This window comes from Hipposideros armiger, unplaced genomic scaffold (assembly GCF_001890085.2).
Source record: "Hipposideros armiger isolate ML-2016 unplaced genomic scaffold, ASM189008v1 scaffold_187, whole genome shotgun sequence".
NCBI classification, from domain to species: Eukaryota; Metazoa; Chordata; class Mammalia; order Chiroptera; family Hipposideridae; genus Hipposideros; species Hipposideros armiger.
The window spans coordinates 82,492-101,605 of record NW_017731537.1 but is presented as its reverse complement, the minus strand read 5'-3'; the positions used below and the strand labels follow the sequence as shown (position 1 = coordinate 101,605).

At 37.1% G+C, this 19,114-nt stretch overlaps 1 protein-coding gene across 2 annotated transcripts in view; it reads right to left on the bottom strand.

Annotated features, from left to right (window-relative positions):
* The window catches only part of FHIT (fragile histidine triad diadenosine triphosphatase), an 874,164-nt gene that overhangs the window by 831,894 nt on the left and 23,156 nt on the right, over nucleotides 1-19,114 (bottom strand). For both annotated transcript variants that reach the window (XM_019652776.1, XM_019652777.1), the window contains exon 2: nucleotides 7,720-7,839. In XM_019652776.1, coding sequence (XP_019508321.1) covers nucleotides 7,720-7,822 — 103 coding nt within the window. In that variant the 5' untranslated portion in view covers nucleotides 7,823-7,839. The remainder of the gene's footprint in view (nucleotides 1-7,719; nucleotides 7,840-19,114) is intronic.

The following is a 19,114-nucleotide window of genomic DNA, read 5'->3' as shown; positions in this document are numbered from 1 at the left end:
TGATGACTTTCATGGACAGTAGGTCAAAAATATGCCAAGAATATAATGAACAGAATTTAGTAATTGTTAACCATGACAGCTTAAAATCACCTGAGGAAAGTTCCACATACAAATAAGTAGAAATAGGGAGTGGCTTTCCATGTTACAGGATATTCATTGTTGCAATTAATATGAGAAATGTTCCAAGTGTTATTTTAATACATGTAATCAGCCTAACATTTGCTGGAGCTGGAGAGAGAGCACGCCTAATATTGTTCTCCTCCCTCCACACAATCACACACATCCTAACAGAACTATATTCTATACAGATCAGCAGGCTGTAAACATATCTTTTTCTGGTTGGGAAAATGACTCCATAGGCTTTGTGCAATTCTGAGAGAATGCAGGGATATCCTAGAAGCTCTTATCAAAAAGCCAGTTGGATTTTCCTCCAGGGTCAGGCCAGCCCATCTCAGCCCATTCACAGAAAGGCCTGAAGCTCCTACTATGGGGAAGAGGTCAAGGTCAAGGGAAAACAGTCAAACCTAAGTAATAAGACACAGGAGCCAAGGGAACCACAAGGCCATTCTCACCTGCCAGCAGGCAGCAAGGAGCCAGGGAGAAACAGCAGCGAGCAGGAAGTGGCCTCCGTGAGGTCTGGAGACCAATATGCACATGGGTTGGGCACACTGTTGCATGGGTGAGTCACCTTTATTTGAAGGGGGAAAGGTATAGTGTATAAAATCCACACATTTTTCTCCATCCAATTTCAAATGCTCCTTGCACACATATAAAGCATCTAGTAATTCCTTCAGTGTCAGGTGCCAACAATCCATCATTCTGTCTGTAATAAAAATAAAGATGCCAGTCTCAGCTCCAGAAACAAAAAAATAAAAATGGGAGGGTTAGAGCCTGGCAAGGAGGGCTCCCCTTTCTGTTCAGGTCCCCACGACAGTTATTGCCTGCAGACCCTGCATGCAGGCTCAGAAACTTCCTCAACACTGTGAGCTCACTGCCACCTGAAGAGCTAGGGTTTGGGACAAAAATGGATTTGCTCTCTGTGACAATCCCCCAGAGGACAAGTCAAGATGGATGAAGGTCACACAGATTTGTCTTGCAGTGAGGGTTGACAGGATCCTATGTGGCAGGTTCTAGACACTGACAAGTAGATGTCAATCAACTTAGCAAATGATAAAAGCATCTAAGGGCTTCCTTTGTTCTTGCTGACCAATGGCACCAAAAACCGGTTCTAGCCAGCAGCAGTGCACTCTACTAACCCAAAGGCAGGTGCACATTTACATGGAAACCTTTCCCAGAGAAACAAGGTAAGGAAGGTGCTAACTGAGCAATCACGGCTCCATGCAGAACTTTTCAATAGAATACTCTGCCAAAAAAAGTCAAGAAAAGTAGGACCACAAGAAGACCTACTTGTCCCATCATAGCTCAGGATAAAGGGGAGCAAGATCATCTCTGAACATCTCTCCAAAAGTGTCACAAGCTAACGAATATACAACAGGCATGCCCAGGGTGAAAAAGAAATGATGTGCATAGGGAAATCTTAAGAGCAAAAAAATCTATCTTTAGTAATAAAGATATTAAAATAGTGCTTGCACTCATTTTATTTGCACAGGAAGGCTTAAAAAGAAACTCTTGAGAAATGAAAAATCAAGTCACTAATAACTGCAGTTTCCTGAACAATTAAAGAAATTCACAAGATTACAACCTACTCAGGAAATGATGAATATTTCTGATTTTTACGGAAGGATTAAAAGGGCACTTTTATCTATAGCATCTTACAGTATATAGTGCTTCTGTAAGAAGTGTTGTTAGTAATGAAGCTATTTTTATTCTTAGTTCATTTATTTCAGGAGGACTCAACATGGCAGAGGTCTGAAAAAAGAAAAAGAACAACCTAAACATTCCTCATTTGATAGGTAAAGGTTTGTTTTAAAAAGCATTTACCAGAGTTTTCTCTTTTATCTATTGAAGTTGGACCTTAAAGCACGATTTCTAACATACCAAACTTTTGTTTCTAATACATCAGCAGAAATGTCCTTTAAGTTACCTAGTCTAATTCTTCACAAATACATTGGGCTGTCGGAAAAGTCATGACGTATTTTGTCTCTGTTTTTCAAAGGTCATTTATTTATATAAAGAACAAAGATCAATCAATGATATATTGCCCATTTTGTTCAATAACCTTTTGCCATCTTTCAGTGAGCTTCATAATTCCTCGTTCATAGAAGGACCTGTCTTTATTTGCGAAAAACTGAACAAGGTGCTGATTTACAACCTCATCTGAATTGAACGTTATACCACACCAGGAGTTTTGAAGAGTGCGAGACAAGTGGAAGTCTGACGGCGCAAGGTCAGTCGAGTATGGTGGGTGTGGTAGCACATCCCATCCAAGCTCCAATAATTTTTGACGGGTGATCAAACGTGTGTGTGGTCTCGTGTTGTTGCGATGGAACACAACTCCTTTACAATTAATAAGCTCTGGACATTCCTGCATGATGGAATTGTTCAAACTGTCTAACTGCCAATGGTACACATTCGAATTGATTGTTTGGTTCCTTGATAGGAGCTCAAAAAACATGACACCTTTAAATTCCCACCACACTGAGAGCATAACCTTCCTCTGATGAATGTCTGCTTTCAATGTTGTTTGAGGCGAATCATCACGTCAGGACCAAGACCATTTGTGCATCACATTGTTGTAAACAATCCACTTCTCATCACCAGTTATCAGTCACTTCAAAAAAGTATCGTTTTCCTCATGTTTAATGAGCATATTGCAGATGTTTATACATGCCTTCAAATGAACTTCTTTGAGTTCATGCGGAACAGAAATATTGAATGTGCTTATGTATCCCAGCTTCTTCAGGTGGTCGTGAATGCTTGAATGATGGATGTTCAATATTTCTGCAGTCTCTCATGTTGTGTAATGTGGGTTTGACTCAATCAATGCCTTTATTTTGTCATCATCAACCTCGGTGGGCCTCCCTGATAGAGGAGCATCGTTGAGATCAAAATCACCAGCACGGAATTTCGTGAACCATCGTTCTTGTAAAGCATTGTCACCGTAAACTTTATGTAACTTTTCACAAGCTTGATGCATGTTCTTCCCTTTATGGAAGTAAAACAGTAAAATATGGCAAAAATGCACAGTTTGGTCTTCCATCTTCAACTTGTTGTAAAATCTCCAAAACTCAACCAAATTGCTCCATTTTTTTTTTCAGAATAAAGCTATAATTGTCAGCTGTCAAATGACATAGCAATAACATAGATGTGAATGATTCTAGTACTTCCAAAAATGAACTAGTGCCATCTGTCGCAAACATGCGTCATGACTTTTCCAACAATCCAATACTTTGTAAGCCTGTCCTCAATGCATCATCCTAACATTGTTTGGCCAATAACATTCTGCGTGCAATGCTTCTGTTTGGAAAAATCTGCTCTGTTTAATAACTGATTCAATAAACTATTGACAAATGATTTGTATAATATAGTATGGCCAGCCAGCAAGGTTTGTCTCTGTCATTACACACTGCATTCAGCCCATCCGCAAATGTTGCACGTTCCCCTTATGTTAGAGCTCCGTATGCCGTTCTGAACAGCAACCCAAAGATCAATAGACTGCTGAAAACAACAGGACATAACAAATGAATAATTTTATTTACAATAAAAGCCCCAGCCCCAAATGGATTCTGCTAATGTTCAAATCCATTTTTCATGCTCAACTCGAGATGAGAGGTAGTAACAGCCCAGGCAAGGAGAGGGGGTGGGCAGAAGTTTTGACCATAGTGGTTCAGATTTACTTAAGCCATGAACAATAGCTGGGCTGCACTGAACTACATGAATAAAATGTTCACTGCAGAATTCTAAAGATGCAATCTCTGAAATGTTTCAGTTTTCTCACCAATACACTCTGAGAAGCATTTTCCAGGAACAAGAAATTAATGGATTAAAGACATTTTGACATATTTTTCTAGAGTGTTGCACCACAGAGGCCAAAGCCTATTCAATTGGCTTTAAACACTGCAATGAACAGAAGTGTTTGCTTTAGGTGGGGACCAGGAGGGACTGAAGTGGCTCTTTTGAGAGTGAAGCAAATAGTCTTGCTTTAAAAGCATATCTTCGGACCCTGATCTGACAGTTCATTTCCTCCTCTGAAAGGTATGAAAAAGTCAGTGAGCAAAGTCATAAGGAAAAAAAAAGGTTGACGGGTGGGGAGCAAAATGTTAGCAAGGGCGCAAGGTCAAAATGACATTTACAAGTCTTTCATGAATGACACATTCCTCAGAAGCTACCTAAACACTCTTTTTAAAAAGAAATCATCAAAAATACAAAATAAAATTTTCTGGTTCACATAAAAATGTCAATATTTTGCCTTTATAACATAGGCTTGTTCACTAATGAATTACCAAGCAAAAAAAAAAAAACAAAAAAAACCCACCCAAATGGAAAAGAATCTTTTCCCATCTGCCATCAATTCATTCACTGCTTTTAGACTTAACTTGGTACACTCATAAAACAGAAATGGAAACAGGGTTGTAATGGATGGAGATGAAGGGAAAGTTGGGAAAATACAGCCTGGACATAATACCAAAAAATCTGGAATAAAAGGGTGATAAGACTTGGCTTTGGTACGGGAATACTGAAAAGGCAGGATTTCAGCAGACTCTATTGCCCAATTCCATTAATCACAAAGAGCCGTATGCTCCTGGTGTTCACAGGTTCACTTTAAATTCAGTCAACAAAGTACTTTTGGATGCTAAGGAATAAAGATGTGCAAGAGCAGGTCTCACCCCCACTCCTTCCTAGGAACCAATGACTCAGGACAGAGATAAACAGGGATGCAAATGGTTGTAACATGAAGCAGATTTGGATACATGTTTGGCATGGTACCTGGAACAGAGTAGGAGCTCAGGAATAAACTACTGAGGGAGTCAACATGTGACTAACTAGCCAAGTGTCACTAAAAGGACAGAGTATTGTTTTCCTAAAAAGGGGGGACAGGTATCAAAGCACTTTGGTTGAAATGAAAAGGATGGAAAGGATCACAAGTGAAGAGGGTTGCAGGAGAAAGTGTGGTAATGGAAGCACAGCCCCCATTTAGGAAAGAGCTGGAAAGGTAATGAAACTTTATGGCTCAATGACTCAAGATAATGAAACTTTTTTTAAAACTTTGCTAAAGAGTTTGGGCTTTATCCTAAAAAAAAAAAAAAAAAGAAAAAGAAAAACACATTAGTTGTTTGTAAGCAAGGGAATGAAAGGGGGATATAATCAGACCTGTGGTTTAGAATGAGGTGTAGGCTGGATCGGAGAAGTCCAGACACGGGGAGGGTGCAAAAAATTAGATGACCTACCCAAAGGTGCTGAGGGAAAACAGAATAGAACACTGGGGAAAGCTGAAACCCAATTGCAGACATCTCACGTTTATTTTTATGAAATGTTAGTGGGCAGAGCTATCCACAGCTTCAATTCCCAAATCACAGGGCAAGAGAACATCCCTTCCTGCAAGCGAATAAGTAACTTATCACAATTCTTCTCACAGTTGTCATTTAACAGAGTTTACAAAGGTAAAGTAAAATAAAAAGTTACAAAATCATCACACAAAAAGGATTGTCTGAACACATTACCTACTGGCACTGAACCACTTTAAACATGGTAGATGTGAAATAGCCTTACAAAGTGTACTGATTACAAAAATGTTCCGGTTTTCACTGTTCTCATCCTCAGAAAGGGCTGGGTCCTTCTTGCTACCTTCCAAACAAACTGAGGTTTCATAATTGTAATACAAAGTTCCCTGTGTCCTTGGTTTTCACGCAAAGATATGGTAACTGACCAGAACTCATTTCCAAAATGGCAATTCCAGTGCCATCTTGGAGAAAGCTGGTCATCATTCACTACTTGCTCACTATTCAGTATAGACATTGCTCTAGAAGCAGACATCTCAACTTTTCGTGAGTTCAAAAATATGTATGACCCAGGTCTTACAAATCACACTTTCAGAGTTGGCTAAAAAGTCGAAAACTCAAGTTTCTTACTCTCAAGATATAAGTAAAAAATTCACAATGCAAAGTTCATCCCATTATTAACCATTAAAAAAAGAGTGCTACTCTACAACCTCAATTTTCACAGTCCAAGGAATTAAGATTTATTCATCTAAATTCACATTTTTATCCCAGGGCCCCCCTGTTCCTTGATAGAAGTCAATTAAAGCTGGCGCCCAAAGAGACATGGCATTTAAATCATGTTGTTTTGGCACTGGGATTCTCAGGCATTTTACTTAAAAATAAAATTTCTCAAAGGGAAAACACAACCTCAAACTTGCAGCAAAATCAAATGAAAAATGAAATGCTTCTGTTATTTCAAGAACTTCAGGTTTTTGAGAAGAACTCAACATAAAACTGGTATACAACTTAAAACTGTTCTGTTTTATAGGCATTTCTAAATCATTCTAACTTTCATTTTTTTACTAAAAATAATAAATAAAAGAATAAAATTTTCCAATATTGAGTATTTATAATTTAGGCTATCTTAAAAATTTTAAAGTTATATATCATCAAGAAAAAATGTACATATCATTTACTAGTTTGTAGCTGTGATCATAGTTTTATTAATTTACAAAATTAATTTAGTTAGAATATGAATACAAGGAATTTGGAATCAATCATAAAATCACAGTTATCTTTCGGGACATGTTTCCTTGTTTGTACTTTTTTTCAATGTATCATAGTCACGTGGCCAAGGATGATTATTCATAAAATTCTCAAGCACTCTGCAAATTCTCACTGAAAAAAATATAACTTACTCTAAAAAATATCTTGACATATTTGTAGATTTAGAATTACTAGAAATTTATTTCAAAGTAAAATCATGTCTCAGTGTGGAAAATGCTTGTTGCCTTAAAATATGAAATTGTATGCTTATTTACACTCTGCATAGTAAATTAAGCTAGGGGGAAAGAAAAAAAATTCTAAAGAGTCAGTACAAAAGTCATATGCACACAGTCATGAGTGATGCTTTCAACCGCATATAAATTACTCTCCAGAGCATTTCACCAATTCTGCTATGCCCACTGCAAAGAATAAAGCTCCTACTGGAGTCATAAGGAGGAAAGACTACAACTCAGTGGTGGGGAGGAAATAAAACAACTACCATGCACGACTCTGGACAATGACCTAGAAGCTGGGATGTTTTCCAAGAGAAAATGCTACGTCAGACCCTAACAGGAAAAAAATATTTTAAGCATACTTATGTATATGAATTGAATTAAAGTTCCTAGCTTGAATGATCTCCCAGAGGTAAAGAAACCAAGTGAGTCTCAAATCTTCATGTATTCATATCTTAATTCCACGTCACAAAAGTGCCACCCAATCTCTATCATACTATTAAAATTCACAATTGACAGGTGAAAACAAAGTGCCCATTCATTGGGACCATTTCAGAAGCACCTATTTATTTACTCAGCTACCATAGTGAAAAGGTCAAGCAAAAACTCACCTCCTCAGGCATTGTTGCTAAGCAACGCAACTCTTTTTCAGAAGTTCCACAACACTAATCAAACATGTTTCTGGTGCCACCAACTGGATTCAGAATAAATGTAACATCTTACCTGGTTTCTCCAAAGAGGGAGGGATGTGGAATCCTTGTTTACATTTTGGGACAGACATTGGAGGCCAACCCTGCATTCATTTGGTCTTTTTATTTTTCTTCTTTAAAACAAAAGGATACGTCCTGGTACCACAGGTTTCCTGTTCACGAGGGCAAAGGACAGTTCCGTCTTGAGAAACACCACAGAGGGCTTGATGAGATGTTGGCCGAATCTGAATGACATTTCTTCACAGCTGAAGTCTGAAAGAGAAGACGACTTAGGAAAGGAGTATTTATAAAATTCAAATGAGACACTCAGATTATATATCACATTAAAGAAAGCTAATTCCATTACTATAGATTCTCAGTGGAGAAGGAGACATCATTTAAGCTGTTCCCTATTTAAGGTCCAAAGATGTATACTGGGTAACTCCTCCTGAAATATGCCATTTTCCCTACCAGAGTGGCCCTGACTGGAGTTGCTGTTTTCAAGCAGAAGCTTACACATGGACAGCAAAACAGTCTTCTTAAATCCCTCTGCACTTCAGGTTGCCACCTTAACCCAAATCTATTAGGTACTTTTACTTTTACCCATCCATTTCATCATCTTTGCTAGGCTAAATTTTTTAATAGGTAAGCTTCAACTCCAAACCACCTAATTCTTAAATGCTTTCCTCAAAAGGTTTTATCTTTCTTAAGTACACTGTTTGAACTTGCCTACAATTACAGAAATGTGAGTATTCCCAGAGAACTATTATAGTAAAATTTCTAAAATTAAAGAGAAAAAAAAATGAGGAAAAAGGAAGGGGCAATATATAGTTCAGTTGAAGATGAGAACAGCTCCTGGTTGACAAGAGAGCCAGGGTGCAGCAAGGTATGTGAAGTGTTTTATATCCTCTTGTGGGGGGAAAGCCATGGTGGTGGGGAGGGGCGGAGATAAGGCGAGATTGGCACTTGACATCTAGGGTACCAAAGAATGATTTTCTGTCAGATGACTGACTATACATGAATAAGTTACCTTCTGAATGACTAAGACATGCCCTCCTTGGGAAACCACCTCAGTTTACTGATTCAGGAACAACCCTCCTCCAAAATTGATGAAGACAGATCAACCCATGGGGCAACAGAAACAGGATTACAGAAAAGGATGACATCAGAAAACGATTGACTATTTTATAAAGCACACCAATAAATGTGTTTAATGATTCTAATGTTCTCATTGGCCCAAAAGACAGAAGCACCTGCAAAGCCAGAACCTAATACATTTCTGATACAAAGAAATAAGATGGTAGGTTTGCCTTGTACCTGCTACAACTACTAGTTTCTAGAACATTTATAAACTATGTCATAAAAATAAGGATGTTGAAAGTCATCTAACCCAGTGGTTCTCAAGGTGTTTCCCTGGACCCACTGCATCAGCACCACCTCGGAACTTATGAGAAATGCAAATTATCAAGTCCTACTTCAGACCTACCAAACCAGGAACCCAAGGAGAAGGGCCCAGCATTTATGCTTTAATGAGCTGTGTAGATGATTCAGAATCTTTGACCAGACCCCTTATTCTCCCAGCCCTCGGGTCCTTTTTTCAAAATGCTTACCAAGAAGCTGGTTAGCCTATGCTTGAATATACCGAGATAGGAAGTTCACTATCCATTCCTTCTAACACAATCGACTCCAGCAATTACATAGCTGCCCTTCATACCAAGTTCACCTATTTGTCACAGATTTACACCATGGGGCCAAATGAAACAAGTATAATGCGAATGGCAGGGCTTCAGATCTTTGGAGTTAAACTTTAATCATTTTCCCTAGTTTTTCTGGAATAAACATGGCAATTCATTGCAATTATTTGACAAAAAAATTCTACAAATCAAGCATTGATTCTAGTCCCCTGCAGCTATCTGTGGTGTTTCAACTCCCCAGCATCAACTTTGTATAGTTCTGGCCATACCAACCACCCTGACTTTTCTTTGGGTAACATACTACCACCATATTCTCTATGTGGGGCTATTCCTATTGCTGGTTTTAGGGATGGGAAAGTAAGCCAGGCATTCTCAGTCCTCTGTCACATGATTGGTTCAGAAGGGGACACAGGACAAAATATTAGCCTTTCAAAAGGAGAAATATCCACGAGAGGGTTCCTGCTGATGTTGTGGGGAAAGGGCTTTCTTTCTGCTAAGTTGCCAAACTGGTGGGACATAAACCTGAAACAGCTGGAGGTCACACTAAAGACAGTCTACCTGATACCAGAGCCAACACTGAGAGGACAGCAGAGCCAAGATAGAGGCCCAACCCTGATGACACTGAACACCCAGCTCTAACAGTGCAGGAAGGAGTACTGTTCCAGGAATTTGTTTCCTCTTAAGGACAACTGTATAACATTGACTTAAGCATTGGCTCTGGTTGACGGGCTACTGTTATGTGTTCATGAACCACTCTTTTGGTTTTCAGTTTCCTCATCATCAGCTCCCCTTCATCCTCTATGCTCACCCCCCACTCCATCCTCTGCCACCACAGGCCTTCACTGTTTCATGATTATTGTATTTATAATCTTCACTGAATTTTTATACATATTTTATATGTCAAAAATACCTAGGGAGCTTGTATGTTGTTTTTAAATTTGTACATAAATTGTATCATGCTTTAAATCTCATTCTGCCTTTTTCTCCCAACATTGTTCGAGATGTTCATTTTGCTATAAATAGATGTAATTCGCTCTTTCTCGCTGCTTATTCTCTCACTGTACTTCACTGTGATTTTCCTTGTCCTTCTAGAGCTGAAGAGCTACCTTATCTCCAACTTTTTTTTTAATTAAAGTTTATTGGGGTGACAATTGTTAGCAAAGTTACATAGATTTCAGGTGTACAATTCTGTAATACATCATCTATATATCACATTGTGTGTTCACCACCCAGAGTCAGTTCTCCTTCCATCACCACATATTTGATCCTTTTTACCCTGATCTACCACCCTCTCCCCTCCTTACCCTCTGGGAACCACTAAACTATTGTCTGTGTCTATGAGCTTTTGTTTCTTTCTTTCTTTCTTTTTTGTTCTTTTGTCGTTTTCAGTTTTATATACCATATATCAGTGAAATCATATGGTTCTTGACTTTATCTGTCTGACTTATTTTGCTTAACACTATAATCTCAAGGTCCATCCAAGGAGATTCCTCAAAAAATTAAGAAGAGTTACCATATGACCTAGCAATCCCTCTCTTGGGAATCTATCCAACCTTTCACTATGAAGTAACACTGTGATGACCATCCATACGTACATCTCTCTGGGTATCTATGCTAGAATCCCATTATTGGGTTTTAGGTTATATACATAAATTTTACAACATATATGTAAAGTTTGCATTCCCAGAAGGAATACACACAGACTTCTGTTTCCCCATATCCTTGCCGGCACTTGAGAACATCTGATTTCCTGGCTTTTCAGGCAAAACGGCATCTCTTCATTGTAATCTGCTTGTCTCCACTGGGGTGTATGTATGCATATATTCTCCTCTATGAATTTCCACTTAATACTTTGCCCTCTTTTGTACTGGTTTCCTTTCTTCTCTTTTCTGATTTTCCCAAAGTCCCTTGTATATTCTAAATACTGATTCTGGTCTATTAAACATGACAATTGTATGTTCACCATCTGTTAGTTTTTCTATCATAACGTCCATGAAACAAAAAACATTCATTTTGATGAATTCATCAATTGTCTTGTTATGGTTTGTATTCTTTGCATCTTATAACAAACCCTTCTCTACCATAAGGTTACAAAAATATATTCTTAAATTTTCACCTATCAGCTTTATATTTTCACTCTTAACAGCTAGGTATTTAATCCCCTTGGAGCTGTGTTTATGGTATGAAGTACAGAAACGATTTCATTTTTCTCCTCTTGTGAACCAATTGTCCTAGCACCACTTGCTGGGAATGATCAACCAAGTTCCCATTTATACATAGGAATGAATATGGACTTTATTATATTCTGATTCTATGCCAGATGCTGGAGAACAGGAGCCACCAAATTTTTTCTCTGAAGGCCCAGATTCAGTGGACCACACAGTCTGCTGTAATTATCCAACTCTGTTATGGCACCATGAAAGCAGCCATAGACAACACATAAATGAATGATTGTGGCTGTGTCCCAATAAAACTTTATTTGTAAGCACAGTCCACAGCGTGGATTTGGCTTGTGGACTACAGCTTTACTAACTCCTGCTGTACAATGTTTATGCCTTATAGAGGGAGGATCCCTCTTCATTTATTCTCCTATATAAATTTTAGATTCTACTCTGTCCCTCAAATAAAAATTCTTGCTCAGATGTTAATTGTAATTACACTCAATTTAAATTTTAATGGGAGAAATATGACATCTTCACAATATTCTTTCAATCCATTTATGAACATTGCATTTACATTCCATAATACCTTAATAAAACTCTTATAATAGGGTTTTAAATTTCTCTTATATGTTTAATAAATTCTTTCTTAGATAGTTTTTAGTTTGTGTCACTATAATAAATGGCATCTTATTATCATCATAGTTTGTAATTGGTTACTCCCAATACAGTGGAAAGCTATTGATTTTTGTATGTTGCTCTTATAAGCTGGCAACCTCGCTGAACTCTAGTATTGCTAATAGTTTCTGCTGATTCTCTTTGGTTTTCTGTATACCGTTGACCCTTGAACAACACAAGGGTTAGGGGTACTGACCCCACACAGTCAAAAATCATGTATAAGTTAAGTTGGCTTTCCACACCTGCCTATTCCCAACCATAAAGGTGAAACCAGGGGTACAGAGAGGCAACTGTATGTTTATTGGAAAAAAGTTCATGTGGAAGTAGATTTGTACAGTTCAAGCCTATGCTGTTCAAGGGTTGACTGTACATGATCTTACTTAGAAAAGCGACAATACATTTTTCATTTCAGTTCTCCTTCTGTTGGTTTCTTTGTTTTACTGCCTTGGTCAGAGATCTGAGAATGTTGAGAAGTGGAAGTAACACAGGCATCCTTGTCTTCTTTCCAACCTTAAAAGGAATGAATTTAAAGTTTTGTGGGGGTTTTTTTCCATTAAGAATGATGTCTGACATAGGTTTTTAGTGAAAAGCCTTTATCAAGTTAAACAATATCTCTGTTTGAAGTTTGCTAAGGGTTGGTTCCATTTAAAAAGGAAAAAAAATACTAAATGCTTGTTCTTTATCATTGATTACACAATTTCTTCTTCTTTTCCATTAATGTGGTAGATTACAGTAACAATTTTTTTAAAAAACACTGAAAACATCCTTTTACTTTTATGATTCAACTTAGTCACAATGTATTATTTTGTAATACACTGCCATTTGAATTCTCAGTGTTTTTGAATATCATAAAGTTGGCCAATATTTTTTTTCTCTGGTTTTTGTTTTCAAAATCAAACTTAAAAGGTTGGCTTTTTTTTTTCTTTTTTCTATAAGAAGCTTTATAAACAAGGATTTTTCTGTCCCTTGAGAGTTAACTAGAACTCGTTTGTCAAACTGTTTGGACCTCTTTCTATATTGCTGGGAGGATTAAGTTTTGACAATAATTACAATTTATTTAATGGTTTCTGATGAAGTTTTTTTCTTGCATCAATTTTTTTAGGCATATATCCTTTTCACCTAAATTTTCATCATTATTGGTAAACAGTCATCATATTATTTCAGTAGATTAAAATGTAATCCATTAATTGTTTCTTTGACCTATTTTATATTTTGTTTATCTTGTTGTTGTTGTTCATTTTGTTATTCATGTGTATATGTTTTTCTTCATCAGTCTTACAAGATTTATATGTAAGAAAGAGGTCAAATATATGGGAATGAAAGATTACTTTGGGTGGTGAGCACACAGTGCAATATATAGATGATATATGAGTATTATAGAATTGTACATTTGAAACCGATATAATTTTATTAATTAATGTCACCCCAAGAAATTTAATTTAAAAAAATATGTATAGCCTATTAAGTTACTCAAAGAACCATATTTTACTTCTTTGCTTTTATTAATGATCTTTGTTGCTTATTTTCTGAACTTATATTTGTTTTTTCCTTTATTGCTTGAACTTTAATTACTTGTTTTCTAATTACTTGAGTCAAACCTTGAGCTTATGGGGTTTCAGACTTTCTATTTTTCCCTTGGGTAACAAAAACTATATATTGCCTTCAAAGCATTCCATTAGCTCTCTCTCTCAAATTTTGACCCAATGCGCATTTATTATCAGTCAGCTTTAAAATTTTGCTATTCTTGTTGTCACTTCCTATTTAACCTAAGGGTTATTTCATAGTATGTCTTTTCATTTTCAGACATATGGGGTGTTTCGCTATCTTTCTGTTAGTGATGACTGTTTTTAAAGCACTGTCGTTAGAAAAAAGAACCTCTAAAATGTTGATGTTTTTAGAATTTGAGGCTTCCTTCTTGATCCATTAAAAGATGAAGCACGTGTGTAATCCACATGCCCCAAAACAAGATATATTCTGTATTGATTGAGAAGTTCTGTACACGTGGTAGAGCAAACTCATTGTTATCCAAATCTTTCTCTGTTTACTTTTACTCTCATGGTTGCATCAGTTTCTGAAAAGACTATTAGATTTCTAACTACAATTGCTTAATCGCTGTCAAATGGCATAAATTACGCTTTCTATACTATTGCATATGTATATGTCCCTGCTTGTTTTACTCTCTCGATCTATCATGCCTTTTGCTTTTTGTTTGTATCTGACAAGTGTAACTTTTGCCATCCCCGTATCTTCAACCTAAATGCATTTTAAATGGATTTTATAAACAATATATTAGAGCATTTCATTTTCTATCTGTTGGACAGTTTGTCATGATTAGCTTATCCCCACACATTTATACCAATCATTGTTTGAGCTTATTTTGAACATATTTCACCTTTTTGTTTCACCTTTTTCTCCATCCTACTTTCACTGGCTAGATCAACTTTTTTCCTGTGGGTATGAAATTATGCATTCCACTTTTATTTCAATAGTGGTTATTTTTATTACAATCCATACTAATGCTCAATGTTCCTATCAATATCTAAAAGCAAATCAATATCTATGTCTTTAGCATATTCTTACCACCTTGGATGTCTTTCAGATCTTATCCACCATCTTCCCCTATCCAATTTCTGATATGTTGAAATAATATCATGTTATCATTTCAAATATTGATATGCTGGGGGGAGGGGTTGTAGTCTTCTGCAAAGCACTGCTTACTCCAGCAATCGTATTTTTCATTTATCTTATTAAAAAAGTTCTACAGACATCCCTTTCACACAATGCGTCAATAATGGGCTAAGCATTACTTCCTCTTTTGAATTTTAACTTCTTTGTTTTTTGGGCCCCCCTCCTTTATTCAAAGTTCATCTATTCTTTTGAATGAATATTTGTATATCTTATACAGCATTTCCAATTATTTTTAGTGGACAATTTTCTGATTATCTAGCTTTTCACACTCCTAGGAACTAAAGTTGTTATTGTTTCTTTATGCAAAAATCATTCAATTCTCTACTTGCTCTTTATTTCCCACATTTCATTTCTTCTTCCTGGATTTTTTTTTTCCTATAATGTTCTCTAAAGTTACTTCCAGAGAGGGTCTATATATATGTGGCAAACTGAGATTTTATACATGATATCTTTTAGCCTCCCATTTAAATATAGTAACCAGAAATAAAATCTTAAACTTAAATTTGCTGTTGCGACACTTTGAAACTCTGACTCCTTTGCCCTCTCACATCCTGGTGTTGCTAGGAAAAAAGTCCAGTGACAACCAAGTTCCTGTTCACTGGAGGATGCTCTAGTTCTTATCTCAAAACTGTTGGAGTTTTGTTGAATGATCTATGCATTAGTTTCTGAGGGCTGTGGTAGCAAATTATCACAAACCAGGTGGCTTAAAACAACACATTTATTTTCTCACAGTTCTGGAGGCTAGGAGACTGAAATCAAGGTGTTGGTAGGGCCCTGCTCCCTCCAAAAGCTTTAGGGCAGAGTTCATCCTGGCCATTCCCTAGCTGCTGGTGGTTGCCAAAAATAGCTGGCACTCCTTGGCTTGTCCAAGCATCATTCCCATCTCTGCCTCCATCTTTACATGACTATGTTTTTGTGTGTTGTCTCTTCTTATGAAGACACAAGTAATTGGACTTAGGACCCACTCTAATCCAGTATTACCTCATCTTAACTAATAACATCTGCAAAGATCCTATTTTCAAATAAGGTTGAGTTCTGATGTTCTTTTCAGGGGGTACACTATTCAACCCACTACAGCCTATTTTCCTGAGTCCTCCTGTTTGGTGGCCCATTCACCTTTTTCATGTGAGGTCTTCAGTTTTCAGTGCATTATTTATATTCCTGTCCAGTATGCCTTCAAATATTCCCTGGCCTCAGTTTACTTCCCTGCCTGTCAGGGATTCTACCTAACATTTCTATTAATTCTCCCTCTCTTAATTCTTTTCTCAGTCTTCTCATATTTTTATTTCTTCGAGATGCCTTTTGGGAAAATAGCTCCAATCCATCTAAATAATGATTACATTCATTCTGATAGTCATCTGTCCATTAAACTCACTCCTAGGGTTACAATTTAGGCTTGTTTCCCATTTCTCCTCTACCCAAGGCTACCTGGCTTCTCATTTCTCTCCTTCCTACACAACCCTTGCCAACAAGCTCATGTAATTCTATTATACATTTCTTCTCATGAGTTTGGCCTGCCAACAATTTGAAATGTTGACTGCCATCTGACCTCATCAGTATTCCTTCTCTTTTGATATGTCCACACAACTCACAAACTACCATTTGTTGAGAGGAAGCATGAAGAGCTGAAATGAGAGTTCAGAGAACATGCACTGGAGCATTGTCTCTGCCACTCCCTGATCTGCAATGATTCTCTGAACTTCACACTCTCAGATATTCTCAGATACCTCATCTGAAAACAGTGGATGACAGCACATGTGAGGCATATCTACGTCTGTCACATGACATTGGCACCCCAAAATGCTAATGTTATTATATGGCCTTGCTCAAATCCAATTTTGCTTCTTCTTTAACTTAGTAAAATTCTGCCTATCTGTGCTGCCAGCAGACATACTTCCTCAAGTTTTAATTTCAATGGAGAAGAAAAATACTTCAGGAACTATAAAGGGAACAAAAGTAGAGAAAAGTATAAGAGCCAATATTGTATGATGGAAGCATTCCTGCATCTCCAGGATCTGAAGCTGTCTGCAAGGCTGAGATAAATAAAAAAGACTTTCCTCTTACAGGAAAATGGCAGAAAGCAATTTTATTTTGAGCTAAAGTAAAATTGCTGAATCTTCTTTGCCAAACAAGAAGGCTGGGTACACCAATATTCTTTTGAATTCTCAGAAAAAAAAAATTATCTCCTGGGATGCCAGTTTCTTAATAAATATGGAGATGATGGCTTGTCCCATCCAGAGAACCAAGTGCTCGGTTAGGGACCTCAGTCTGAGGTTTAGGCCTTTAGACTTATTCGTGGGCCTTGGCTAAGACAGAAATAGAAGGAACTAGGTTCATTCCAGAAAGTGACTAAGGCTTACATAGATCTCTTTATAACCAAACAGCAGAGCTGAAGTATATTAATGAAAACCAAAGTCTTATATTTTTAGCCAATTGATTTTTTTTGTGTTCCTTAGTAATAACTTATTTTATTTTGAACTAAAAATATGTGATTTCACAGTGTTTAGTGAGTTTCCATTTCCCAAATTGTCAGCTATGGAAGTTATTTGTACACCCTTTCTCTACGTCTCTGTATCCTATTATTCTCACTAGATAGTAGCATCATATTATTTTTAGAACTTTTAGAACTCAAAATTTAGTGAACAGAAAGGAAGCAATACGAAGGTTTCTACTATTCACATTTAATTTTGTAACTCAGTGGATTTGATCAGTCATTTTCTGATAGGTCTAGATAGGCAACCTAACTTGTAGTGGAATAAGGCTCAATGGCCACAAAAGCAAGTGCTCCAAAATGTGAAATTTCCCCACCATTTACAACAGGAGGTGACAACAGCTCACTTCAGCTTCCTTCCTGGTTTGTTTTCAAATGTTATTATCCAGCTAACTTAACAGTCATGTGCTTCTAGTCTTGTCCCCCCACCCACAAAAAAACAACAACAAACAAACAAAAAAAAGAATTTTTTTAGCAGTAAAGGACTTCAGAGATCACTGAGATCCAATGTTCTCATTTTAAAACTGTTATGTACCTAGTAAATCAAGTAGCTTACTAAAATTCACTCTGGACTTTATAGGGTCTTGATTAGAAAATACTGTTCATACAGGATATTCTGTATGGATTTCTCAAATGGGAATTTAAGATTTCAGGGAGCCCACTCTGAGACACATAATTAAAGATCACTGTCACTTTAGGGGATCTCTTGATGCCAAAACCACAGGATAGTACTCTGTTATATGACAATCGATTGGTGATTCAGAATCTATGCCTATGTCTATTATTTTCATATTATTTTATCAAACGGAGAACACAAAATATAAACTCCTTTCTGAGAATGTGAGGGCCATTCAAAACCTACCAACTAAAGTTTAAGAAACTCAAAACTCAGCAAATGCACCTAATGGGCCGTGCTCATGAGGCTATGAAATTCTAACCAACAGACTGTCAGGAAACCTCGTCACTTTCTACGGCAAATGACTTCTTTGGGACAAAACGTCTGCATCATTTCCACAAGCAACAGAGTAAGCTGGTCATCAAAATGCGGTCTGCTGATCATCAATGTCTACATCACCTGAGAGTTGTGAGAAATGCAGATTTCCAGGCTCCAACCCAATCTGCATTTTAATAAGATCCCTTGTGTGTCAATAAGCCCATTACAGTTTGAGAAGTAAAACAAAAAGAGTTTGCACACTAGTTCCAATTAAAATCTTCTTGGGAGCTTCCTAAAAGAAGAGATTTAGAACTCCATCCTAGCCTGATTCCAGCAGAACCTCTGAGATAAAGAGGGTAAGAACGCAGCTATTGGATCAGCCTGTGCAATGGGGATAACAACAGCTCTTTCTTCTCAAGGACACACATACAGTCTTTGATAAGGCTGGTCATCATATTATTGTCAGGGTTGTACCCTGTCAAAAAGTAATGCCAGATTTTATTCAACAAACAATTGTTAATTGGCAGCTAACGAAAGTTAATACTGGTAAATTGCTTCAAATCATGCTTTTATATAAATGGTATACAAATGTTAAATAAAAAACAAGCAAAATCATATATTTGGCACTGCACCACCATTAGGTGACCACTAATATGAATGTCTTCATATTAGAGGTGACTCAGCAAATGGTGGGAATCTAGACCAACCATAGAAGACATGACCCTCTTTGGGAGTCAGCAGAGGAAACTACACTGCAAAAAACAAACTCCAGATACTTCTACCACTGGTAAACATGTTTCTATCTCAATTCACTTCATTTAAAAACTGGGTGCTCAAACATTAATCAAAAATGTATATGAACTTGAAAAGCTGCTGGCTAATGGATCGCAACACTAACCTTAAC